Source organism: Paramisgurnus dabryanus, chromosome 6, assembly GCF_030506205.2.
Source record: "Paramisgurnus dabryanus chromosome 6, PD_genome_1.1, whole genome shotgun sequence".
NCBI lineage: Eukaryota > Metazoa > Chordata > Actinopteri > Cypriniformes > Cobitidae > Paramisgurnus > Paramisgurnus dabryanus.
Window position 1 is genome coordinate 36,229,612 of NC_133342.1, and position 27,059 is coordinate 36,256,670.

The following is a 27,059-nucleotide window of genomic DNA, read 5'->3' on the forward strand; positions in this document are numbered from 1 at the left end:
TAACGTTTGAATGTTTTTATACAGATATATGATCACATAATGCTTGACCACTCAGAATCAAGTACTAACAGACATTACTAAAGCTCAGCGTACATTCACAATATTTATTAGATAAACATCAGCGGATCAACTGAAGTCTTACAATCATGGTTTAAATAAATACCTCTCCATTACAAAAAGCAGTGGGTAATTGAAGACAACACACCATCAGCTGTTCCTCATTTGCATTGGGCCAGTGTGAATTCAGAAATTATCCTATTTATGATTTCAGGAGGTTCTGATCAGCGATAAACCCCACACGTACCACTTTAAAAACTGACGCTTTTTACAGAATGGACAGTAAACAAGTCAATGGGTGGGTCAACACAATTCAACTCGTCAGTGAATAGTAGATCTATGATCTCTGAAAGGTTTAAATGCATCAGCTGTTAAACATTATTGAGAACATCAATGTTGTTACGATTAAGGCATCTGAGATCACAGGATCTTTCCCATCACTAAACAGGATTCATGAAAGGATGTCTCTAGAAATAAAATCACTGATTTTGCATTGATTTCGATCATATCATAGCGGATTGAGAAACCCGTTACAGTCACAGTTAGTGATCAGTCATGATTAGTGTTTGTCTGATACAAACATCCAGCTTTGTTAAACTCAAGGATGTACGTTTTCGCACAATCATCAGCTGTGTATCTACAATGTACAAAAATGTGAAAAACTTGAAATACATTTACAATGATTATCAAAAGCATGAGTTGTGTGCAAGTTAACAAATCTATTCGACATTATTTTACCATCTTAAGTGGTGATTGAGGTAAAACCCACAAGAATGAAGTTGGGTGAATCTCACAAACCATCAGAGATACAGTATTTCATTTGGAGATAAAGATATATACATTTTGAATTAAATAAAGGAAGCCCTTTGTTAGATCCATTAAAGGGATAGTTCACCCAAAAATGAAAATTTACTCACCCTCCTGTTTGTACAAACCTGTATACATTTCTTTGTTCTGATATTTATTTTGAGGAATGTGTGTAACCAAACCGATCATGAGCCCCATTCACTTCCATAGTAGGAAAATAGAATACTAGTGAATGGGGCTTATGAACGGCTTGGTTACAAACATTAATACCTTCTTCTGTGTTCATCAAAAGGTTTGTACAAACATGAGCATGAGTAAATGACAGAATTTTCATTTTTGGGTGAACTATCCCTTTAATTTTGTTTGCATTGTTTTGGGATGATTGCTGTATTACAATCATACCAACATCTACACTATAAAAAAACATTTTTTTCAACCCAGCATTGGATCAAAAAGGGACAAACCCAGCTGTTTATTTAAACAAACAAAACAAAAAATTTGTATCAGCAATGGGTTAAAACAACCATCATGGGTTAAATTACAACCAGCAGGGTTTGGGGTCATCCTTTTTTTGACCCAATGCTGGGTTAAAAATAATGAAAATCATTAACACTTTACAGGACACACATTAAAAAGATCCGTATTATCGTGAAAATTTGGGACAATCTTAATGCTAAGAATAATCTTCTTTTTATGCAAAATATATTCATCTTTAATTTGGGGGTAAATTTGACCCACTAATTTCACCTAGTGACTGGAAACGGCGTGCAAACCAACAAGGGAGTTTCCAAGCACACAAAAAGCAAAGCTTGGGAGTGATTCTATCATCTTATTTATTTTTTCCACCAGCTGTTGGGGGCTTACGGTACACCTCCATCAAGCACGGGACAAAAATGCAGCTTGATGTGCATGGAGACACACACTGACCCCGCCCTCAAGACAGGAGGCCACGCCTAACAACAATCATCCTTATGAATAATGCATAATGGCTTTTACAGCATATAAACCCATTGTCAAAACGTCCTAATAAAAATATAAATATCTTGTCAGTACAAAAATATCAGACAAAATCCGTTACAAAAAGAATATACATTTCTCTGTAAAATAGTTTTGTGAAAAAACTATAGTTGGAGCTGAAGAGTGGTGTTTCTGGAGCAGCTTGGCTTTGGGTTTAGGTTTTGATGGGGGTCACAGCGCTGTCCCATCTCCCCGCTCTCTGTATTTGGCCTGAACTTTGGTCTCGTTTAATCTTCCTTCGCTCTGGAAAGGTCCATTTCAACCTGGACCGGTGAGTCTGATTCTGTCCGGCACTTTTTTGTCGGCCTGTCGGGAGACTGGCAGTCCTGCTGGCGTTTCACAGAGCCGTTAGTGTCCACTTTAAGAGTGTCTGTAGGTTTACAGCCATTAGAGTCCGGATGATCTGTGGGTACGCTGTCCGCTCCGTTCGAATGAAGGGATTCGCTCTTCATCTCGTTCAAACTGCTTAGTGTTTGTGTGGATTCTGCACTGGAGCTATGACTGTGGAGTCCTTCATTAGAAACCAGACAACCATAATGAATAACACTGAAAGTGAACTGAAATATGCACCAAATCACTGATTTGCAGCATTATGTACTGTACCGTTGTGACCGCTGGTATCCTCTCGCTCTGATTGGCTGGTGCTGCTACTAGAAGGGGCAGGTAAGGGCGTGGTTGCTCGACTGGATGTAGTGCTTTCTGTCTCATCAAGCAGTCTGTCCATGTAATCCCTACCAGAGAGCACAAAACACATGGTTACAGAAGAGATAGGGGAGAACCGGGGCAAAAGTAACGATGGACGAAACTAACAAAGCGATTTTCTCAGATTTTTTGCATTCCAAACTATGATCTTTAGCATGCAACCCTTGACAGAGCTAACAAATATCAAGTTATTTGTCACAGTTCTGTGCGTGTAGCTCCGAAAGCTGTTTTCAACCATGATAAGTATTCCTAAAACTGTCATTTGTTTTCTTATAACACGTTGTGTTTCCCGTTTCATGTGTTACAGTACTGATCAATCTACAGGTTATTTAGTGCTCTTACACATCCTGAAGTTTGACTTTTCAGAGTTTTTCAAAATAAAAGTAAATCGGGTCTAAATGGCAGGAGTTCGAAGACGAAAGTAAGACTTTACTGATAATACTGTTGCATTATGTTAGAAATTTATATTATTCTATTAATATTATTTGATTTCATTTTATTTTCATAGTGGACATACTGCTAAAATTTTATTTTTAAAAATTCAAGTTTGTAATGTCAGTTTGCTTTAGAAACATTTGATGTAATGGAAATTTAAATGAAAATGTAATTTCGTTATTTTTTCCAAAGATAAACAACAAAATATGTTTGCATTTACATATAAACAAGGTCATAGTCATGTATATTTCCTAAAAACCTGGTAGTTCATACTACTTATCAAAGTTTTGCAGCATTTCTTTAAATGCTGTTTTTTCCACTGTATTGAATGGCTTTGCATAGTGTATCACGTTACACTGTCAGTTAAGGAGCGCCATCTGATAATGTCTCGTTTATACAGACGCTGCAGCTCCCCCTTGTGTTTTTAAAGAGATGTGCAATCATTGAGGTGATCTGAAATCATCGTGATGAGGTCAAACAATCGTAATGAGACGATTATTTAATCATTGTGACAGCCCTAATCTCACCTGTGCTGCAACAGCCATGTTAGAGGCATTGTCACTCACCAAAGTAGTTCAGCAATATTCGCGCCCTTTGTGACTTTTAAGGACGTTCATATCAGTTAATTTTCCAGACCCGACAACTGCAGCTTATTAACCAAACATTAACAGTTAACTTATAAGATTTTAATATTAAATTGTCATTGAGTAAAAATACAGTTGACAGTTGTCTGCGACCTGGTAAAAACAAAACTTTTATTTCATTTGAACATGCAAAAAGCAGTGACCGATCAACAACAGAACCAGGATTCATACATTATCAGATATTCACGCAACATTACCTTATCAAAGAGCACGCGATCAGTCCAGATGATTAATATTCAAAAAGGGCAGATTGTCTCTTTTTCATCTACAGTGACCATTTCTAAAGCAGGACGCATTCCAAAAAGTTTTGCTTTTGCGTAGCTTTCTCCATTTGTGCAAAAAGAGAGATGTTTATGGTCAGGGTCAGAGGCCATTAGCGAAGGTCTGTCGGGATGTGTGCGAGATGGAGACAGACTGCGTCATCTTGCGTTCGCGTCTCCGTTCAGCTTCCAAACCATACTCAAACACGCACACAAATGATTTCTCATACAAATGATTACTTTATAAAACTTTATCAGACCGTCAGGGCAGCAATAATTTGTGTCATTTACAAGACATTCATAAATTAAAGATAAAAAGTGGTGAAATGTCTGTCGGTTCATGACGACACGTACCATGCGTTAACAAATATTTTTTCTTTTAACTGATAATGTTAATCGTTCATAAATTCTTACCTTTTGGTTAACCGTTAAACGCTCAATATTAACATAGTGGCTTTTGTTCATTGTACGCGTTTGCAAAACACAAGCCGTAAGCTACTTTCGTAGAGATAAATTATATTTTTGATAAATATCAGTCAGGTTTTCGTAAAAAACATTCTATGGAAACTACCCTAGTTTAAGTTTCAAACGATATTTTGATGTCAGCAGATTCTAGGAAGCAGTGTTAGTTTTATTGGATCTTACATCAGCATTTAACAATATTGACCACAAAAACTTTATTGATTAACTTCAGGCTCTATTAGGGATATCTGGATCGACTTTAAAATGGTTTACATCTAGTAAACATCTAGTAAAAGTTTTAGTGTTTTTATAAATCAGACTATGTCAGATACTGTAGGCCTATCGAGTGGTGTCCCTCAGGGTTCTATCCTGGGACCGATTCTTTTCCTTTTGTATATGCTCCCTCTAGGACATTTAATCAGTTAGTTTAAGGATGTCTCTCATCATTTGTATGCAGATGACATTCAGTTATACTGTTCTTTTAAACCTACTGAGTTATCTTAACTGTCATCTTTAATCAACTGTCTGAATGTGATTAAGCAATGGCATAATGACAATTTTTTAGTGTTGAACTCAGCTAAAACTGAAACATTAATCATTGCCCCTGCTGCTCTATGATGTACTTCTGCTGTTTTAGATGTTTTTATGTTTTTATAAATGTTGGGTATTCTTCTTTTGTTGTGAAGCACTTTGTGATTTTTATCTATGAAATGTGCTATAGAAATAAACTTTACTTACTTACTACTTCCATTCAACCATAATGTAGTGGCCGTAATAGTGACATATGATTCTCTTGATTCCACCCTGACCGCATTTCTTACAAAATCGTATACAAGACCTTTAGTCTCACTGTGCAACGCAGGGATCGCTGTCTCACTGAAATAGCGGCATGAAGGCAAAGTGTACCATGGCTCAAGAACCTGTAACATTGTGCGAAATCCGCGCAAATGCACAGTGGCAATTTGAGCTGAACACAGAATTAATTCTGAATAGTTAGATATTTAATCGCGATGCATCGATTTTTTTCTTCAACCCCTACTACCTACATAACAAAAAAGGTCAAACTTTTCACTTATTTATAGCACTTAAACATGGAAAAAGTCAGATTTTCATTATATGACCCCTTTAGGTAAATCTCCAGGGTTTTTTTGCCTTTATTGGATAGATGTAATTTAGGAGACGACAGGAGAGGGTGAAGAGAGGGGTATGGTATTGGCAAAGGACCTCGAGCAGGGATTCGAATTCGATGTGTCGGAGCACCGTCCACTACACCATCGGCTCCGACTTCACTGTCCTTTTTGAATAAATGTAAAAGGCGCAAAAACTCTCTCAATATTCACATATATTCAGTAAACCTTGTGCACTCGTTGTGGCGTTTACGTATTCTGCCAAATACAGTATTTCTGAATGTCCTGAGGACGTGATTAAGCAGATATCTGATGAACATATAATATGTGCCGAGAGCATTCGGTTAACATCATTATCTCATTTTTGACGGAGGTGGCATTTAGTGGCTTTTGCATCTGAGCTCTTCAAATGAAAAAATGTAACAATCTCTTTTGTTAAACATACAAATGTTTTGTGATGCATAAATCCAGCCAACTAAGGTTGTAATAATAAACACATGTACTTACGTCACCCCGGGGTGAAGGTTGTATTTCCTTTTACCAAGCCTAGTTTGTTGTGCAAAGAAATCGTACCGCTCAGACTTCTTCCACATGTAATAAAAAGCAACACAGTCCCCGACCGACCGCGTTCTGACCTGAAAGAGTTTGACAATAGCAAATAAAAGATGTTTACATTCCCTTTATCTAGCAGTTATCATAGGCAAGTTTATGAACTCCACAACTAAAGAGATTTTAATAAAAAGTACATTCTAGTAGCCGTACCTTGTTGGCCTGGATGAAATGAAAGTCTTTTCCATACGCTTTTAAGCCTTGTTCAAAATTCCTGCATTCTTCTTCTGTCCATACAGACAGTTCCTCTGTAAAAAAAGACCAATGATATACATCTTATTCTGTCCCGTATACATCAAATCTATACGAACGAACAAACAAAACGGATTATTTCACTATAGCATTACAATAACACTTTTTAAAGATCCACGGTGTAGATTTTAGCGACATTTAGGGGTAAGATTGCAAATTGGAACCAAAGGCTCAATCCACAGCTCATTTTTCTTTTTCGAAACGCATAGTGAAGCTACGGTAGCCGCCACAGGACAAATATTTCTGTCAAGAGATTCTCCTAAAAGTTACACAATGCACCTTTAAATAATGAGAGATGACATTTAGGTTTAACGATAAAATGCCATCATAATGTATTGTTTTCAGTTATGAAGAAGAGATGTGTAATGACAGTAATGGAAATAAATGACATAATACTGACTCTCACCTCTGGCTGCTTTAACGTTGAATCTTAATCTTCGTAAAGCTTCTGCAGTGTCAAAGTTACACTTTACCAGCTCATATAAAGCCTGTGGGCAGAAAACACTGTTTGTATTGTCCATTAAGTCATTAAGGTTTCCCGGACAGGGTTTAAATTAAGCCAGGCCTTATTTATATTAGGACATTTAAGTAGTTTTTACAAACAAGCCTTACAAAGAAACATTACTGCTGTGCATTTTGAGATAAAACAATGTCAGTGATATATGTTAAGATATGTCAGCGCAAGGTGTTTTTAAATTAAGGCAACTCAAACACGCATTTTAGTCTGGGACTAGGATCAGCCCTGACTGGGAAACCGCCCAATAATGTTTTATAAAATCACAGATCACTGAGACGAGAGGCAGGTCTTGAATACCTGCTCATTGTCTTTGATGTGGGATCCTTCAGGAATAGCATCTACTCCCGTCTCTTCTCCCGTCCGTCGACAAGCTTCTGTGAGAAAGTCCATCACGATGTGTTCAGGGAGGATCTCAGGATTCCACAGCAGCTGGTCGTCATTTTCATAGACTGTGAATGATGGAGTTCAAGATTAGGAACACTGAACATGTGTATCATGTTGTATCGAAAACATCTGAAGAAATGTTACTAAAGCATTATTCATATACAAATACCCTTTAAATCTTAAACCGCAGTTCTGAAATGTTAAAAATGTAAATGTGTCAGCTGTAAAATAAATAACATCATGGTACAACTGGTAGGAATTTCATTGGTTTAATGTGTACCAAAAAAATCTGAAAAGTCACAGTTTTGCTATTAAATCAAAATTTAGCAGTTCTGATTAACAGTTTATGATCAATCTATTTAAACACAATACTTATATGTTTGAAACCATTTCGAAAGATTCATGTAAGAACTGGTCCATACAAGTCAAGCGTTTGTTAATCTTAGCTCACTGATCGCACCGTGTTTGTTTTTGTGTGCAACCCGTGAGGCCAAAACAACATAAATATGTATTGTATTAATTTTAGTACGTTCGCCTCCAAAAAGGTTTATAGTAGTAAAACTATATCAAACTTTTATAGGATATACAAAAGCACCAATACAAAGATCAACCCAATAACTTAGTTTTGGTAAACCATTCTCTGCAAGCATGTGAAAAATTTGGTAATTGAAATTTGGCTCCCCTTGTGATGTCAGAAGGGGATAATACCGCCCCTTAAACTGCACTATCCAACCACGGCACTGCCATTTAGTGCAGAGATCAGCTCATTTGCATTTAAAAGGACACACCCCAAAACGACACATTTTTGATCACACTTACAAAGTGTCAATGTTAACACATTATAATAAATTATCTTTATGATATTTTGAGCTAAAACTTCACATACGTACTCAGGGGACACCCAAGATTTATCTTAAAAAAGTCTTGAAATGTGCCCTTTAAGACAACTCCAAGTCTTGATTTAGACTTAAAGGAATATTCCATTTTCTTAAAAGAAAAATCCAGATAATTTACTCACCACCATGTCATCCAAAATGTTGATGTCTTTCTTTGTTGAGTCGAGAAGAAATTATGTTTTTTGAGGAAAACATTGCAGGATTTTTCTCATTTTGATGGACTTTAATAGAGCCCAACATTTAATACTTAACACTTAACAGTTTTTTTCAACGGAGTTTCAAAGGTCTATAAACGATCCCAAACGAGGCGTAAGGGTCTTATCTAGCAAAACGATTGTCATTTTTGACAAGAAAAATAAAAAATATGTACTTTTAAACCACAACTTTTCGTCTAGGTCACGTCCAGTGCGACCTAACGTAAATGCGTAGTGACGTAGGGAGGTCACGTGTTACATATATAAAACGCACATTTGCGGACCATTTTAAACAATAAACTGACACAAAGACATTAATTAGTATCAGTTGACATACAACAACGTAGGAACGGTCCTCTTTCAAGACGCTTGTAAACACTGGGGCGGAGTTTCGCGTTCGTCCTCTGTGACCTCTTGACGTCATGACATATTGAGTGGGGTCAGCTCGCGCATCAGACCGGATCTACATGACGAGAAGCTGTGGTTTAAAAGTGTATATTTGTAATTTTTATTGTCAAAAATGACAATCGTTTTGCTAGATAAGACCCTTATGCCTCGTTTGGGATTGTTTATAGTCCTTTGAAACTCCGTTGAAAAAAAACGTTAAGTGTTGAGTTAAGTATTAAATGTTGGGCTCTATTAAAGTCCATTAAAATGAGAAAAATCCTGCAATGTTTTCCTCAAAAAACATAATTTCTTCTGGGCTGAACAAAGAAAGACATCAACATTTTGGATGACATGGTGGTGAGTAAATTATCTGGATTTTTCTTTTAAGAAAATGGACTAATCCTTTAAGCCCTGTTCAGGAAACCACCTGTTTTTAGTGTTTTTATCCAAGCATTATAGGTGAAGGGTACCTTTCTCGTTCTCTTTGTATTTGCACAGTCCTGACGGTGTTTCAGCCTGATACATGGACCCAACCATGATCTCCTGTTGAGAACACACACACACACGTCAAACGTTACATCCTAACTTACACAGAGAAGTTGTGAAGAACCGTTATGATGATAAAATAGTGTAACAGTGTTTACTTTCTTCCAGTCCTCAGAGGGAATATAGTCTTCATCCTCCTCTGATTCCTCATCTACTTCATTATCTTAACAACAATTCAACAAGTCATCTTTAAACAACAGATGTCTTAGCACAAATAACATTTTATATACATTAACAACATAAAGCACATGATGATTTTGGGGGCTTTCACGCTGGCAGTTTAGTGCAAAACAGGGCAAAGTTCACGTGTTAGATTAAGCAGGATTCTCTTACTCTGAAAGTAACTGCGGTTCTGAGATCGTATCAGTTCAGATGTGTTACAGGCTTTTACTGCACATGATCGACCATCGGCGGAGTGACTCTCATTCGCCAGACCCTTGGAGATCTTCCCTCCACCCTCCTGAAAAGATCATCAAAACACACATACGTCAAGCTGTCTGGATCTTTAGATATTAGACAGAAAACCTTGTTACTGATTATTGTTTCAGGCATATAATTCAATATGGATTATCTCAAATGTATTACTCTCGACGTATCTTAGACATAAAGCAGTTTCTTTATGCATCTACTAAAAGTACTGTGAAGGAGTTTTTTTTTTTGCAGTGGGGGCGTGCTATAACCTGTGGTTCATTGAGCTAATGAGACATCCAAGACAAATTGGCTGACCAATTCAATCCATGATCTAGACCACCGATTCTTATGATCTATTTCGTCATATTTCAATGAAAAGAATCAGACAAATGACAAGAACGCAGAGTAGTGGGGCGAAGCACAACACACATACAGAAAATTATTTTTGATATGTTTCAAACAGAGATGGCGATGGAGAGGCAAAAGTTACAAATTGCAGCTTGAATGGAATTGATCTTAACATCACAGTTCCTCATTGGACAAACCTTGCTCTTCTTTAGTTCTTCATTGCTTCTGCTACTCTCATCGTTATCTATGTCCTCTCCTTCATCATCATCATCTTCATCTCCATCCACATCCTCCTCCTCATCTTCCTCGTCCTCTTCATCCTCTGGCGACCCGCTGCCACCATATCTATAGAGGTTCAGAAGCTCCTGGATGGGCATTTCCCCCTCCTGCAGTTCACAGACATTAGACATATGTTGTGCGTTAACATCATTAGTTTTCCAGTTTTTGCGTAAGGTACTGTTGAATCAAGACCTGTGTAAGTGAAAATCAGACTTTTTCCATGTTTAAGTGCTATAATTGGGTCCCCAGTGCATCTATACACAGGGCTCAAAATTAACTTTTTTATTTGGTAGCACTGGTGCTCCCAACTTTAAAGAGTTAGGAGCACCAGCCAAAATTTAGGCGCATCCATCCAAAAATTAAAAATATTTTAAATTTTATTAAAAATAAAACGCCACTGTGGCCGGCATTTAAAATTTGGTCTTCTATTTATTTTATTTTATTTTTTGCTGCATAGATTCCAAAATTAATACCCAAATGCTGTTGAAATAGTATAGCAATAATAATTTAACAATTACAGGTAAAATGATTAAGATTACAATAGAAAATCTAGCAAACACGTAAAACACTGATTAACTGGGACATTACAAAAGTGACCTTAATATAGAAGGCTAGTATATATATTGGTATTGATAACTGCATTACCAGGATGCTATATTACTACTAAATAGGCAATGTTTTAAAAAATACTATAAAAACAGACCATCAGCATTGTCGTGTTCCACATCAACATGGACCACAAGGAATGTCCATTCACCAGCGCATGCGCACATACACTATCAAACACTCTTTGACAGACAGGTCGGTGTCTCCATCAATAATGAACACATTTGTCATGACACTACTTGTGTTTTTGGCACTTTCGCCATGTTTAAGCAAGGTCTGGCGCTTAAAATGTTTTGATTCCGCCACCAACGCCGTTTTATAGGATTTACAATAAACACAGTAAGTTACATCGAGCCATTCTCATAGCGGAGACATTCGAAATCTTTAAGCCACTCTCTCCGTAAGGTTTAACGTCAAGTCTTATCTTCGTTATCTTCCGGTGGTGGATTCGCATTTGAATTCGGATCGTCGTCATTAATTACAGTAGTAACATTGGCTGTAGTCGGCTCGTTCTCGTCATGCTCGCGGTTCCTCTTTCACATTTTCGCGCTTCACTTACCAACGTAGCACGGCAACAAGGAATGACTGACGCTCATATTAGCCAATCTGCGGTCTTCATTAAACGTAAGAACTTAATGGAGAAATGTGATTGGTTATGTAACGTTGGAGAGAACACTGAACCTGGGACAGCAGCACGCAGCATCACAATCTAAAATTTAAATCAAGTCGCACCACAACTAAATTGGCAGTCGCACAAATGCTCCCAAATATATTTTAAGGTCGCACAGATTACATTTCGGTCGCATATGCGACCAAAATAGTCGCAATTTCGAGCCCTGTATACACCTAGAAAACCTTTGTTTGGATAAGCCATTATTTGCAAGCATGTGAAAAATGTGGTCGTTCAGATTTTGCCTGTTTTGTGAGGTAGGTAGCAAGCTCGATTACACTAATACCGGCCATTAATCTGCACTATCCAACCACGGCACTGCCATTTAGTGCAGAAAGAAAAAAATAATTGACCGCACAATTGAGTTTCAATTGCAAAAAAACACCATCATTGCGATCAGTTTTTGCATTTCATCAGCTCATTTGTATTTTAAAGGACACATCCAAAACGGCACACTTCTCTCACATCTACAAAGTGGCAATTTTAACATGTTATAATAAATAATCTGTGGAGTATTTTGAGATAAAACTTTACATATGCACTCTGGGGACATTAAAAACGTATTTTACATGTCAAAAAAAATCTCATAATATGACCCCTTTAAGACCGAGACACATGGAAATACATAAAATACAAAGAGAACATGACCTGCATTTTAATCATCTGTATGACTTATTTATCCAAAAACTAAGCAAAAACAAAAATAATGCTATGTTTTGAAGTGTCCCGAGTTGCAAGTTGCACAAGTTACTTCTGGAAAATCACACTACAGTGACAGTGCGTTCACACCAGACGCGAATGAAATGAATAAATTGCGCTATTCACGCGTAGTTGGACGCTTGAACATTTTGAGTAACTTGCTTCATTCGCACTTGAAATTAACATTATTTGCGCTGAAAATTCAGATGCGTATACACTTAACTTGCCGGCTTTAGCTAGCTTGTAGTCTCAATAGTGTTTCCAGCTACGTCATGGTTTGGTCAGTTACCTGAATGTGCGGCCATGTCGGAGATACTTGGATGTAAACAACAGCATGGACTGCATGGTTAAAGTAGTATTCAAGTTGTCCTACTAATTTATGATGTCAAACCACAGAAAAAGCTTGTGGAAGTTGCTAAATCATACAGAGAAGGACTCTGTAAGCAGGAAAGGGTGCAATATTTTGATAAACTAAAGTTATTAGGCGGTAAACATCCGTACAAGATGGCTCTTTGGTCGTGGACTGAGAATGTTAACAACATTTGTGTTTGTTATTCCCATTTCTTCTTAACTAGCCTTGTAGTGTAATAGTATGCACTCATATTGATATTACATTGCTGTTTGTAAAATACTTGGTTAAAAATCTGATTCTTATCTAATTTCATAACTACTTTAATAGTAAAAGATTTACACATTTTTGGTAAAATGCCACTTAAGTATATTAGTTATTCCTTAAGTGGCCCTTTATTCACAAAGTCCGGATAAAGGGGGTGTCACACCGGACGCGCAGCTCAACGCTACGCAGTGCCGCTCTAAAAAATAATCAAACACATTGTTTTCTATGAGTATATGCACACCGGCGCCCAGCTACGACTAAGGAAGTTAAAGAAATACCATTCGTTGGTTGGGCAACATTCTTGCCCTGGAAATCCTGGTTCAGTTTGGCCAACCACAAGCGGCTTCTTTCCTCTGACAGTTTTTTGCACTCTTCTACTTGGTTTGTTATAACTTTTGGCAGTCTGTAGTACTCCGAATGGTTTTCCCAGTCTGACCGATTAGTACAGCTCAAAACATGACAGTAATTGACCACTTTTAGCAGCAAAAATGTGCGAGTTACGTTCGTTTCAATGGCATTGTTTACGCTCAGTATCGCCAATATCGCCAACTTCTGGATTTGTGACGTGCCATGAAAACACTTTGTATGTACATATATAGCTCACATAGAGTAAAGAGCGTTTTTATAACTTACCAGATTGTCCGACCTCCTCACTAACTTTCTTCCAAGCAAGATCCTTTTTATTCCTGTTTTCTGTTTCACAGGAATAACACAGCTCTGGGTGTCCACACACAGCTATGATGTGTGTCCTCCTTGTTGATTCTTATTTCTGCCTGCACTCGTTATGTCCTAAGCTCCTGATTGGTTCACGTGGCGCGAATATCTGTTAAAGTTCAGATTTTTCAACTCGCACGTTTTGTGCAAATCACACATTGCGCACGTCAAATGCCACAAATGCTCAATATGCACTGCATCATTCGTGCCGCAGGATGTTTATCGCATATTTCCATAGACTTAAAGGGACAATAAGTAGGATTTACCCACATCTAGTGGGGAAATTGTATTTTATATTCAAACGAATAGTGCTCTCTAGCGCCTCGCTTTTCCAAATGCGTGTTGCAACCACGGTAGCCGTTATGTCGGTAGAGGTCATTTGACACCAATGAGGACATATTTATAAATAAAGATATTGATTAATAAATCACTTAAAATCCTACTTACAGTCCCTTTAACACGTACATCACTCGCGCTCAACGCTTTATTCGCATCTGGTGTGAACGCACCACTAGACATCGCACCTTTTGTGTCAGTTACAATTTTCAGAAAAAGCTGTTGTCAATTATGTGACTGTTTACATTTCTTCCTTAACTTCAGCTGTCACTATAAAGCGATACAATCATGCTCAGGGACGGTTTAAGACAACCATGCCTACGTAAGTGCGCCTTTAACTCAATCTTTCATTTCAAAGGCCTGCTATCCTCTGCATCTGATGTCACTATCCGAGTGGCAGTCCAAACATTATCACTGAATAAAGATCATCTGTGCACACTTTCAAACCTTTTCAAGTTCTTCTATCTCATTGCTGAAGTTAGCATCTCCTTCAGGCAGCTCCTCATCTTCAGGGGTCTGATCATCCTCATATTCTGGTAACAACATCTCTGCTGAGGGCTCAAAGTCAACGTTATCTGACCCAACCGAAACTCCTTGAAAAGACAGGGAAAAAAACACAATACAATCAGTGTACTGTGTAAACATGCAAGAAATATTGGGAGTGGGACCAGATAATATCATGTCATCATTACATGTACCAAATATTAACCATTTCGATATATCGATATTAAGTCAGTATTGCATATTTATCTGACAATCTTTTAATTTTGTTTTGTATGTCCTCTTTTTATTTGATTTAGATTTCTTTCTAGTAATTTATCACAAAGGAGTTTATGGCAAAAATTTAACCCATTAAGAAGACTCTTCTGAAAAGCAAGTTTGTTAGAGAAGTGTGCTTTCAAACATACAAATGAATTAACAGTGTTAACTACTTAAAAGTTATATACTTGAGTAAGTTAATGCAATTACTAAACATCTTTTTAATATTTTAAAAATTACATTCATTGAAATGATAGAAAAACATACAATTATGAGCCTATACAAATTCTAATCAACTAATTTAATTTTTAATTTATATGAATTATTTTATCAATATATTGTACATTTCCATTTATTTATTTATATATTTAGCAGACATTATTCAAAGTGACTCTGAAATGAGAGAGCATTTTGTCTTAGGAACCTACAATGAGCAAACTGCACAAAGTTACGTTTACAAGTAGTTGTTGAAGATAGGATAAAATATTTTTAAATCAAATACTTGCCCATCTAAACTAAACGTCATCATGACAAGCGCTAATTTTTTCATTGTGTTCAATAGCATCGGATGTAGCTCTTATTACCTCGTAGGTTTATCTCAGGGCTACAAATAAAGAGTTTGATTCCAAAACGAGATAACTCTGTTTTTAACATTTTTTATCATGTTTTTATTGTGTTTTATTGTGTTACTTAGCTATATTTTATTCGTTATGAAGCATTAAATTAAAACAAACCAACTGCAGTTAGACTGATATTAATTGGAATGCACAATCAAAAAATATGATTTTAGGTTATCTCATTTTGGAACCAAACACTTCAAATGTTCATAGTATGCGTCTCATAATTGTTATATTTAACTCTCTTCCAGATGAAACACATAAAAACTAGATACATTTGATAAGATGCATTGGTTATTATAAAGCGAACAGTTTTGTTTGTTTTTTATAAATCTGCCATTAACAAAAACACTTGTTGTCTTTTCAGTATCAGCTTTCATTTTTGTATACAAAGTATTAAACATCTGTTTTACAAAGACAGGTAAAGTCTTACCTGGGCTTGAACTCCCCAAGGAGGGCTGTAAAACAAGCAAAGGCATAAACTGAATCATTCAAACCGATTCACATGATCATATTTTGTTTACCTGACTGAAAATTACCTGATTATCATGAAACAAATGGATCAGTAATGTATTTCATTATAAGGGTGTTCAGTTGTGTAACCCCTGAAGTCGATATGAAGGAAAGTTTTTACATAGCAAGTTACATTTTGGTAAAAGCTTATGAAGACAAAAATATATATTTTTAATACAATGCACAAATGAATCATACACAAAAATACCAGGAACATCTAAAGAGACTTTATAATTTTGTTTACTTACAAACAAAATATCTACCGTGATATTAAACTACACAACAGGCCAGTGTTGAAGATTTCCTGATAAAAGATGAATCAGAGATGCTGTGTGTTTGTGTGTATGCAAAACTGGAAGTTAAGGCTGATATGTAGTTTTGCTTAGCATTCATTAGGAACATTCGTATAAAATTCAGCATAAAATATAGATGGGATTTAAAATAATAATCCGTAAAATCATGATTTAGCAATAATACTCGGCCCAAACGTCAGTGCTTGTGTAAATATTTTAAAGATAGTTCATGTGAATATAATTATTATAGGAATATCTGGCTAACTGAGGGCGAGCTAGCTGCTATTAACTTTGCAGAAATAAAATTTCAGAGATTTCACGCGACTAACCGCCTAAAATACCGCAAAACTTAATATAAAATATATACGAACAACTTATTTTTAAAAACACTTTTCCAAAATAGTTTTTTACATAACTGGAAAAAAATATGTTATTTATTTGAAAGAAAATAATGAATTTCCTTCTTACCTCCGCCATATTTACAGCGCTGCTGAGGGTCAGCAGAATGTGGGCGGAGTTAGCGGAAGTTCCCGGATGATCCAACCTCAGTCTCTCTCTCTCTCTCTCTCTCTCTCTCTCTCTCTCTCTCTCTCTCTCTCTCTCTCTCTCTCTCTCTCTCTCTCTCTCTCTCGACTCTTAATTCTAAACGTTGCGCATTTATATTGATCCAAGCTATTGAGACGACTATCCTGTGATCATATTTTGGTGATAATTACTGAACTTTGTTCATTATTAAACCTAACCTGTGAAGTAAATGGAAAATTATAACCTTATAACTTACTGAATATAAGAATCCTAATGAATTTTTCAGAGATACAATACTTTTTACCATGATTATACAAGTTCAATTTAAACTAACTGTTTTAATTTAAATCAGTTCAAAACCTGTCAATGTTCATTGTTCAGATACATTGTTTTCATTAAATAATTTATTCACATTCTCATAGATTGACATTACTGGTATTTGAATGTTACTATTTTACAAATTCTGAATATGATTACTTAAAATACTTAATAGAAAGGGATTATCTCCATTTCAGCATCTTACATTTGATTTAACTATTGCATTTAAGAAATCTTTTTTCATCTTAACAATGGCATGAAGGATTATTATGTGAGAACATTTAAGGTCTGCTGCATGTATCTTATAAAATGTCCTGCAATTTATCCTATCCATCAGTCTTCATTTAAATAGAAAGTTAAGGAGGGAATAATGAGAGTACTTTAAAAATATAAAATTGCATTACATTTAATCTACATTACTGTTTTAATTTAACATCATTACATCAAAGATTCAATAGTAAGATTACAACAATACTTTATAACAAGAATTGCAGAAATCACTCATTTTTGAAGGTTTTTTTTTGTATTTCAGTTTAATCCAACAGTGAAGTGACATTTATATTTTCCCCTGAACAATATACAAAACAGACAATATTGCAAATAATCAACTAGTCAAGATTCACAATTTGTTTTAGGGGTGATCCAACTCGTATTCCAAACACTCCATTGCAGTTTGGAAAAATGTAAAAATAAATAGCACCTTTCTTCCCAAAAAGTCACAGAAATAACTTTTTATTGAGTGGGTCTTTCGAAATCAGCTATACTGCTGATTCAAAACCAAGAGACACCAATGCCACTGTCAAGAGCTTAAATCTCCAAGCAAGTTGCCTTACAGCAAAAAAATGTTCATAAATAAAAGATGGATCTATGATGAACCCTAAGATAATGTAAATTACCACTGTAGTGTATACGTCCCAACAGCTCGTTTATTAATGTCCATGCTGCGTATGGCATCTATTGCATTTCTGCATAAACAGAGCACCTCGATCAGTCACTCTTAACAGCCCATTCCACTTATATCACTTATCCTATCCATTTTGAAACCGAAGCAATTTTTCCGTTTATCTCTGTTTTTGACGGGTTGTTTTTTGCGTAAACTGTGCTGATCTCCTGCTGTCGGGCGCTGCTTCGCTCCCTTGTCGGTCGTGCTTAGCTCGTGCGGTACCTTGACAGCGCGCGACCTGTTCAGCCCTCGCGCGTCCGCTGTTTCATTCCTCGAAGGTCTCGCGCTCCGATTCTCTGCCGGAACAGATTTTGTAGTCTGAAACAAAAGATGATCTTTATGAAACTATGCATTTATCTCAGATTTAGCCAGACACAAGTATGCAATCATGTTCACTGTACCTTTTTAAAAGGGACACAAAAAAATGACATTAATTTGTCTTGCTTTAGTTGAATATGAAGTCACAACAGTGCCAATCTGCATGGCGTATGCAATAAAAAATAAAAAAAAATAAAAAATTTCCTCCCAGACAAATTCTGCGTAAAAAGACACAAACCTTGTCCTGGACTGTGGTGACTGGTTTTGCATAAAGTGACAGACTGAGCATGCATAGTCCGCAAATCAGTGTGTATATCATATCCATCCCAGCGACTGTTGCAACTTATCACACTATAATGAATAAAGACTGGATCACACATGCCCACTCCTCGCAGAGTTTTATAATCTATCTGTGATGTCACGATTATTTAAATAGTGACATCTTGTAAAGTATTGTCATTTTCCTTGGGTACTTTAATGGGGACTTTCTTTTGGATACGCTGTAGTTGTTAACTTAGAAATTAAAAAAACAAATGCATTTGCAATGCATTTATTTTAATTTGCTATAATCACTACAGTCTAAAATTGAGTCGCTGTTTCTTCATTCTTTTATTTAACATACTATAGGCGTAACATTTTTTTGACAAAAACATGCGGTGGTGGTTGCTATGTGATTTTTTCCCCCTGGTATTTTAAGTTGCTAGGTGTAATTAAGGTAACTTTTGCATTTTAATAAATAACTGATATCTTGTAAAAAAATGTAAAATAGTGTTTCTCCAATTTTTTTTCTTAAAAAAACTTGATATTTCACTGCATTTTGGCAACAAAACTACATTTCCCATAATGCACCAGCAACACTTGATTTAAGAGACCCGGAAGAGAATCGCGTTTTCTAGTGGTGTTGTTGTCCGGGGTCTACTGTGAGGGGTCTATTTCAGCAGAATAATATCACCCAAACCCCCAGATAAAGACGGTGAGTCCGACATTTCTTTTTTGTAAACGTATACTTAAAAACCCACAAAAATATAGGCTAAGGGTCATGGCAATATGTAGCTGTTAAGCTCGTTGTCATCAGTAGTGTGACTCATACTGTTGTGTAAGAAAAGTCTTGTGGTAATGTGTAAAGCTTTATGTAAGATAATATCTGTTTAAAGCACACTGCGTACACTCGTTTGCCGCATTTTTTCCTCGATGTTATGTGTGTGACATTACTATTACGAGTCTGGTAAACATTATGTCACCATAGGGCTCAAAAATGTTTTGGCAAAATGTGATCTAATGTGTTTTTCACTGAGGGTAGTTTAATGTGCCCAAACTGTCTTGTTTACCATGCAATTTATTGTTGCTGCTTTTCAAATGCCTTTTATATAAAGACTCTGTGGTTTACTCTTGTCTCAGACCTAGATACTTAATCTCAAATTGTGAAAATCTGTCAAAAATATTAAAGGGATACTCCACTGCGCCCATAAGCTGTCCTTGATCTACATGATTATCCTTTATCAGTCAACACAATCAGAGTTATTAGAAAATGTCCTGGCTCTTTCAAGCTTTAAGATTATAAAGGTAGTAAACGGCCACCAGGGAACAACTTCTGACTTTAAAGGCCAAAACCATCCTTCACAGAAGAAATCCACACGACTTCAGGAGGTTAACAAAGGCCTCCTGAGGAAGGATAATCGATTGAATTTTGTACGAAAAATATCCATATTTAAAACTTTATAGATTTTAATAAATAGCCTACAATAATGGCTGATGCGCGTTCACCAGAGAGTGTCAGCTTTGGATGTAGCGTTCGTAGGGCTGGGTATCGATTCAGATGTTCCAGATCGATTTGATTTCGGTTCACAAGCTATCAAATCGATTTCGATTCTCGATTCAAATTTTGATTCCGGTTCTCGGGTCGGTTTTTATACTCGATTCTCGATTCAACTCAATGAATATAGATTTAATACAAATTAGGGCTGTAACGATTTATCGTGCAAATGCGTGTTTTCTCAGTGAATGAATTTGAATAAATTACGGTGAAATGCCGCCACATCCAAAAGCCAGAGGGCGCTCTCGTGCAGAAACTTCAATTGTGCCACAGAGTTACGGACGCTATTCCAGGAAATGTCTAGAAGAATATTTATATCGCCGTTCTTCAGATTTGTTTCAGGTATTTTCATGATAATAAAGAACATTTTGAATGATCTCATTTAACGAGTGTTGCTTTTTTAAATGCACGCTATAAACGACTCCGACTCGTAATGATTTTAGATTGATAAGGACTTCTTACTGACCAAAACGCCATAGTTCTACACGCACAAGCTGCGCATGAAACACAGAATCGCAGCCTTGCGATGCAGAATCGATTTTAGACAGGTCTTTTTAATGGGACACGCGATTTATCGTTACAGCCCTAATACAAATACTATATTAATAAAAAAGAACAGGAAACAGCAGTTTAGAAGTGGGTAATTTAATAAAAAGAAATTAAAAGCCACAACACTATCGTCGTCGTCTTGCTTGCGAAATCTAAAATGCTTCCATACCTCTGACTTTTTATGTGAAGGTGGCATTAACGTCGACGGACACCTAAAACCGCCATTTTAAGCACTGAATGAATAAATGACAGGCTTGCCTCTCACTCCTTGATAACATCGCGCAAGGCAAAAAAGAGGGTGAAATCTAGTGGAGAAGACTAGTAATTAGATTAACGTTAAAGATCCAGTATGTCAACACAAGAGGGCGCAGTTTCCAACAATAACAAAGGCGAAGCTTGATGACGCAGGTCACGATGGGAGATGTCATTTTCAATGAGTTTTCACCATCTATCAATGCTTTACGTCGAATTATTGAATCATGACCACGGATGAGGTAATTTATTCGTTTTTGTATTACCTTTATGTCTGATAGCATTATTTTATGTCATCATAATCAATGAACTGCAAGGAACATGACATGTTATCCTATATTATCCCGTTACAATTTAGCAATTCGTCAAATAATTTTTTTGGGTTAATGCTGTGCAGTTTTATGCGTTTATAGTTAATGGCGTGTTGTTTAACGTGTTCAAACCAATCGTTCCCATAGTAAATTTGAACGAACATTTGCACGTAGGGATAGATGCCAACTCTCACGCTCGTTTGAGCGCGTGAAACCAATTAAATGCGTGAATGTTGCGGACAATATGTGAGAGTTGGCTGCTCTTTAATTGTACTGTCATAATCTCAGTCACTAAACGTGATGAAAAGCCTTACCGAATTACAAAGAGCAATATAACTGTTTATAAGGGCTATTAAAATCGTCTACGGATACTTAAATATTAAAATAGATTTGCTTACCTGTCTATTAATACACTCGCGAGAGCAGAGTCTCTGTCAAGTCCAAGATTGTCGCGAAGCTCTCTCTATCTGGAAAACGTCTGGCCGAGATTTACTCAGGTTTTATCTCTCCGTTTGTCACAAAATCTGCGTGTATCCGAATATGGACGCTTACGTTTTGTTGGCACTTCCATAACGTTACTCGCCAAAGAGTAATCGTGATCCATATCAGCCGATAACAGATATAACGCTATAACCCGCACTTCCGCATTTGATCATGTGATATTCCGGTGTGGTGGAATATCACATGGTCTACACCGGAAAAATGCGATAGTGCGGATATTGCGTCACTGAAAGGCGACGTTTTTTTCCGGGACGGACAATTATTTAAAATCTGAATTTATATAAAACAAAAAAATTTTGGAGACTTTTGAGATATTGTAAGTACACTACTGCTGGAAATATATAACACTGTGCAAGTTATTTTAGGAAATTTTATTAAAAAATATGCATATTGGAAATGCATATTGGATCTTTAATCTTACGTTCAATGTTTGCAGAAATAAATATGAAAGAAAAAAAATAGAATCTGCTCTTTGAGAATCGATTTTGAATCGACCACGTAAAAAAACGATTAATCGAAAAATTACTTTTTTTTTTGCCCAGCCCTAGTACGATGATTCGATGAGAATAGACTCTCACAAGAACTGTGCGTTTTATCTCCATATCCTCTTGTCTTCTTATATCGAAATCCTCCACCATTTTCTTTAGAATCCTTGGTTTAGACTTCTTATTCGAGACTGGCATTTTGTTTTGGTCTCCTCTGTGCCTCTTTGTTCGTCACTACCATAGACTATAAAAAATATTGACGAAGTGTCTGTGACGTCACCCATAGATTTGTGAAGAGCTTTTATGAAGCCAATAGTGAGCGGAGCCTGTCGTCGCCATCTTGGCCACACATCACTCGCGGATAACCGAAAATGGGTAAAAGGCAACTAATCTGAATCGCACAGGTGAAATTATACACAGCTATTTCATGTAGTACAGCTTTTGAACAGTAAATCCTTATCAATCTGAAATCACTGTTAGTTTGAGTGATTTACAACATGCATTTGAAAAAGCAACACTCATAAAATATAATAATTATACATATTCTTTATTATCATGAAAATACCTGAAAAGGTTTGAAGAACAGCTAAATAAATATATCCCTAAGCCATTTCCTGGAGCTGCGTGTGAAAATGGTTCTTCTTCTGCGGCCCATATTGAGTTTCTGCACAAGAGCGCCCTCTGGCTTTAGGATGTTGCGCAATTTCATCGTAATTCATTGAGAAGCATAGCATGCATCATCGGCCGATGTATATCATTACACCCCTATTGTTAGTTCATGTTAGCTAATGCATTAACTAATGTTAACAAATACAACCTTCTTGTAAAAAGTGTTACCAATTTATTTTCTAATGGGGCATACATGCCAAATGCAAATTCAATGATTTGTGCAAGTAAATGACATACAAAGTCAATGCAAATATGCAAACTTGCGCTGGGCAATGTGAATGACGCGAATCGTTTGGAAACGCACTATTTGCCTCAAACGCGTCTTTGCGCAACTTGAAAATATTCAACTCATACAAAAAATTTGCATGACCCAAAGTTAAATCCTGCGAGTGATCTAGACCTAGGAACGTGATGGTTTGCATTACTTGGCATTATTATTAAAACCTATATGTGACCATGCGTGTGAAAACCCAGCTTATGTCATTGTTTGTGAATGACTGTTTTCTAACATAAAGAACATTTTGTAAAAAATATAACCTTAATATCCTCAATATTGACTGAGTAAAGTCATGTCAAATGTTAAAATCAATGACTGATATTAAACTTTGATGCTCCATCATTAGCTTAAAGGATTAGTCTACCCTTTTGCCATATTAAACTATGTTATTACCTCACCTGAGACAAATTAATACATATCTATTTTTTTTCAAAGCGTGCACTGTACAGCGCATCGTGAATGTGTTAGCATTTAGCCTAGACCCATTCATTCCTATGGTACCAAACAGGGAAGCCACCAAACACTTCTGTGTTTTCCCTATTTAAAGACTGTTACATGAAGAGTTATACCAGTAAGTATGGTGCCACAAAATAAAACTTTTTTTTGGTACCATAGGAATGAATGGGGCTAAGCTAAATGCTAACACATTCATAACACACTGTACAGTGCACGCATTGAAAGAAGATAGGTATGTATTAATTCGTCTTGGTTGATGTAATAACATAGTTTAATATGGCAAAAGGGTAGACTATTCCTTTAAGACTTTACACTTTTTTCCTTCAGCCTAATGGAACCACTGACACTTTTATTCTTTCTTACAGACAATATTTGAACAGAGATTATGGAGTCTTTACCTAAAGTAAAGAAAACCACTAAACCCCGACATGGAAAAGGTGGAAAAAACCTCCCCAGATCCCAGAAGGAGGCTCATGGCCGACTTCCGAATCAGCATCAAAACGACAAGTCACGATCAAAGCAGCAAGCGCAGGAAGGGGAGAACGCATGCACCTCGGATAGCAGGTCTGTTAATGACGTTACCCGGAGAAAAAAGGCAAATTCCGAGTCATCTTATTCCAGTGATGGCTTGCCATCTCAGCAGAGTGGGCAGACGAGCAACACATCCACATGTTTGCCAGTGGACAAAGTGGGACATCAAGCCGCACACACTGAAGACCAGGGCGAGAATCCTGGCGCGCTTGAAAAGAATGCCACAACAGAGTTGCATGAGGTTGCAGAGTCCAAAAAGCTACCCTCAAAACGGCGAAAGAGGAGAAGCAAGAAAGACATGAAAGCGAATCTGGTGGGATCTGAGGAAAGTGATGCGGTACAGTTGAGCGCCCCGGAGGAACAGTCTAAGAAGAAATCAAAAAAGAAAAAATCAAAAGGAAATTCAGACAAAAAAACCAAGGGGGCATGTGGCCCTGAATTTGATGCAGTGGCTGCTGGGAATACACCAAACAAAAAAGCTTCTCAGACTCCAGGTATTTGGTTAAAGTGAAGAGCAAGTCTTCTTTTTAAACCAGGCTCTGTCTTGTACCCTACAGGGCCAGATTACGCAGTTTCACACTTAGAAAAGCCACTTAAATGTCTTTATTCAGGCATTAAACCTGGCCTAATCTATGCCTTGTCTTTGAAACCGGGCCTAGATGTTTCTGTAACCTCAAGAAGTCAAAGAGTGGTGAAAGTCACTACCTTCAATATTAGTTTTTTAGTATGATTAGGTTTTTGTATTTTTTCAAATTTATAATATCAAGATTAAAGTCCCTGTGAACCGGAAGTCACAATCGACTTTACTTCTGTGTTGTGAAGTATTTCCGAGTAAAACAGAATATCACATGAGATAAAAAGTGGGCATGGCTTGTGATTACCACTGTTCTTTTAATCGATATAAAGTCGGAGTTTCATTCAGAAATGGAACTGGCCGCAGGCTGAAAGTTGGAGGGGGTGGAGTTAACGGATGTTCCCGCCCAAGCCGTCTAGTTGACGTCATCAGAGATGATTGCCACGAGGGCGAAGTACATTTTCAAATTTTAATTGAAGTGAGAGCAGATGAATAAAAAAGACTTCCACCGTTAAATTGCTTAAAATAATCACTGCGATTTTACATAAAAATTAACAATTGACAGTTTTGATTTTATTGGGACTTTAACTCATTCCCTGCTAACATTTAAAAAAATATATTTTTCACAAAAATCCTTCCAGGAAAATGTTATTCTATAAATATATAAACATACAAATATATCAAATGAAAGAATAGAGCCTCTGCTAACAAACAAACAAACAAAACGGGGGGGGGGGGGACGTTTCATCGCCTCTTAGTTTATTTTTTATAACCTAAAAAATGTGTGTAGGTTTCTTTAAAAATACCACATTTTGAGCAAAAAGCTGAAATAATTGCATTTCTGTAAACTAATTTAGTTAGAGATCATTTTCAGAATGATGATCAAAACATACACTTAGTTTAAAATGAATTAAATTAGTTTTTGATTCATTTTTTTATAAACTGGGTAAGAACACCATCTAGTGGATAATAGTTTATTGCCATAAAATCTCGTCAGGAAAGCATCATTGGCAGGGAAATGTTTTCTCTTAATTGACAAGATAATTCGTCAATGGTGGGAAAGAGTTAATGTCTAGTTAATGTCTGTTTTAATTGTATAAAGCAGTGCCAGAAATTATACTGGAGTTTAAAATATTGACTAAACGGCTTGATGTTGTGCATTAGTTACAGTTACATTCCTATTTTATGACGTTTCAATTACATAAGTGAAAGGCATAATTTTTCAGATTTATTTTCATCTATTTATTTATATTTTTATGTTGTGTCATTTAAAATTTAAAGGCAAAGATTAAATAAATTACCTTGTATTTCAAATATTATCTTCATTCTAGTGCACTTGACCTGTGTTTCAATAGTCCCTTTTACACATACAGTCTTTACTGGTAATTTACTGGTAAATTGCAGTTAACAGGTCATGTGTGAACCGAACTTTCTGGTAAATTGGTTCTGCCAATATAGAACGGACGACGTCAGACTGCGCTGACAGCTTCGGGCCAATCATAACGTTTTGATACAGATGACGCGTTTACCCCCTGCACTGTTTACGGACATTTCCACACACACGCTGATTAAAAGTCGAGCACACCTGAAGTTAACATCCAAATTTCTTCACCAAAATTGTTTAAAACTGCTTACCATCTATCTGCCAAATTGCTTACGTCCTTAGCACACCCTCTGTGAAGCCTAATGTGTACACAGTACTGTTGTATAAGATGCAGCTTCATTTTGACGTCGCCGTATGCAACGTTGTTTGGTTATAAGCAACTTCGCGACTGTCAGCGTTTGCCACACATATGTGAAAAAACTAAATGCGGACCATGGATATGAAGTCATAACCTGCCATTGTTTACAAATAAAACCCTGAACTCCGCTTTCTCTCTGAGTTTATTGGTATTTTGATACTGATGTGTGAATGGTGTCTTACTGGTAAAAAGACGGAACGTCACTCAGAGTGTGAACAGCACATTTTTATATTTACTGGTAAATTCATGGTAATTTACAGAAATTACCGTGTGAAAGAGGCCATGCTATGTTAAATAAAGCATTAAATGACATTCTTGCTTTCACAGTTTCAAAAGAACATTTACATCTAAACAACAAAGATATGAAGACCAAAGGTGGTAAAGGGTCAAGGAGACAACTCTTCGAACAGTACATGTCCACAGAGAGCGTGTCTGCCGCCCTGAAGAGAGGAGAACTCATTCAAGTAAATACAAGCAAACTTACATAGACAAAACCTTGCATAGACAAGATTTTCATATTTTTTAATCATTCTATTCAAGGGAGCACTGAGAATAAATCCTAAGAGGTATAAAGAAGCATATATCCCATCACCGGTAAGTACTGAATCATTCCTAAACATAAAACGATAAAGTTGCGT

At 36.6% G+C, this 27,059-nt stretch overlaps 2 protein-coding genes across 5 annotated transcripts in view; one reads left to right on the forward strand and one right to left on the reverse strand.

The window, feature by feature from the left end:
- Positions 1–16,684, reverse strand: mier1b (mesoderm induction early response 1b, transcriptional regulator). Of its 4 annotated transcripts, XM_065277080.1 has the most exons (14): positions 16,626–16,659; positions 15,891–15,956; positions 15,785–15,809; positions 14,423–14,568; positions 10,253–10,441; positions 9,630–9,756; positions 9,395–9,459; positions 9,221–9,293; positions 7,187–7,338; positions 6,779–6,860; positions 6,274–6,368; positions 6,019–6,146; positions 2,485–2,612; positions 1–2,392 (listed from the first exon to the last, which is right to left on the reverse strand). In XM_065277080.1, the coding sequence occupies exons 4-14, from the start codon at positions 14,519–14,521 to the stop codon at positions 2,109–2,111; spliced, it is 1,422 nt and encodes a 473-aa protein (XP_065133152.1). In that variant the 5' UTR covers positions 14,522–14,568; positions 15,785–15,809; positions 15,891–15,956; positions 16,626–16,659; the 3' UTR covers positions 1–2,108. The 4 variants fall into 4 exon arrangements, with proteins under 4 accessions (XP_065133152.1, XP_065133150.1, XP_065133151.1 ...); XM_065277078.1 differs by lacking the exon at positions 15,891–15,956 and having other exon boundaries at positions 16,626–16,684; XM_065277079.1 differs by lacking the exon at positions 16,626–16,659 and having other exon boundaries at positions 15,891–16,619.
- Positions 16,685–19,114: 2,430 nt separating this feature from the next.
- Positions 19,115–27,059, forward strand: part of dis3l2 (DIS3 like 3'-5' exoribonuclease 2) — a 32,068-nt gene continuing 24,123 nt past the window's right edge. The window contains exons 1-4 of the mRNA XM_065277016.1: positions 19,115–19,234; positions 23,940–24,599; positions 26,749–26,885; positions 26,962–27,015. Coding sequence (XP_065133088.1) covers positions 23,960–24,599; positions 26,749–26,885; positions 26,962–27,015 — 831 coding nt within the window. The 5' untranslated portion in view covers positions 19,115–19,234; positions 23,940–23,959. The remainder of the gene's footprint in view (positions 19,235–23,939; positions 24,600–26,748; positions 26,886–26,961; positions 27,016–27,059) is intronic.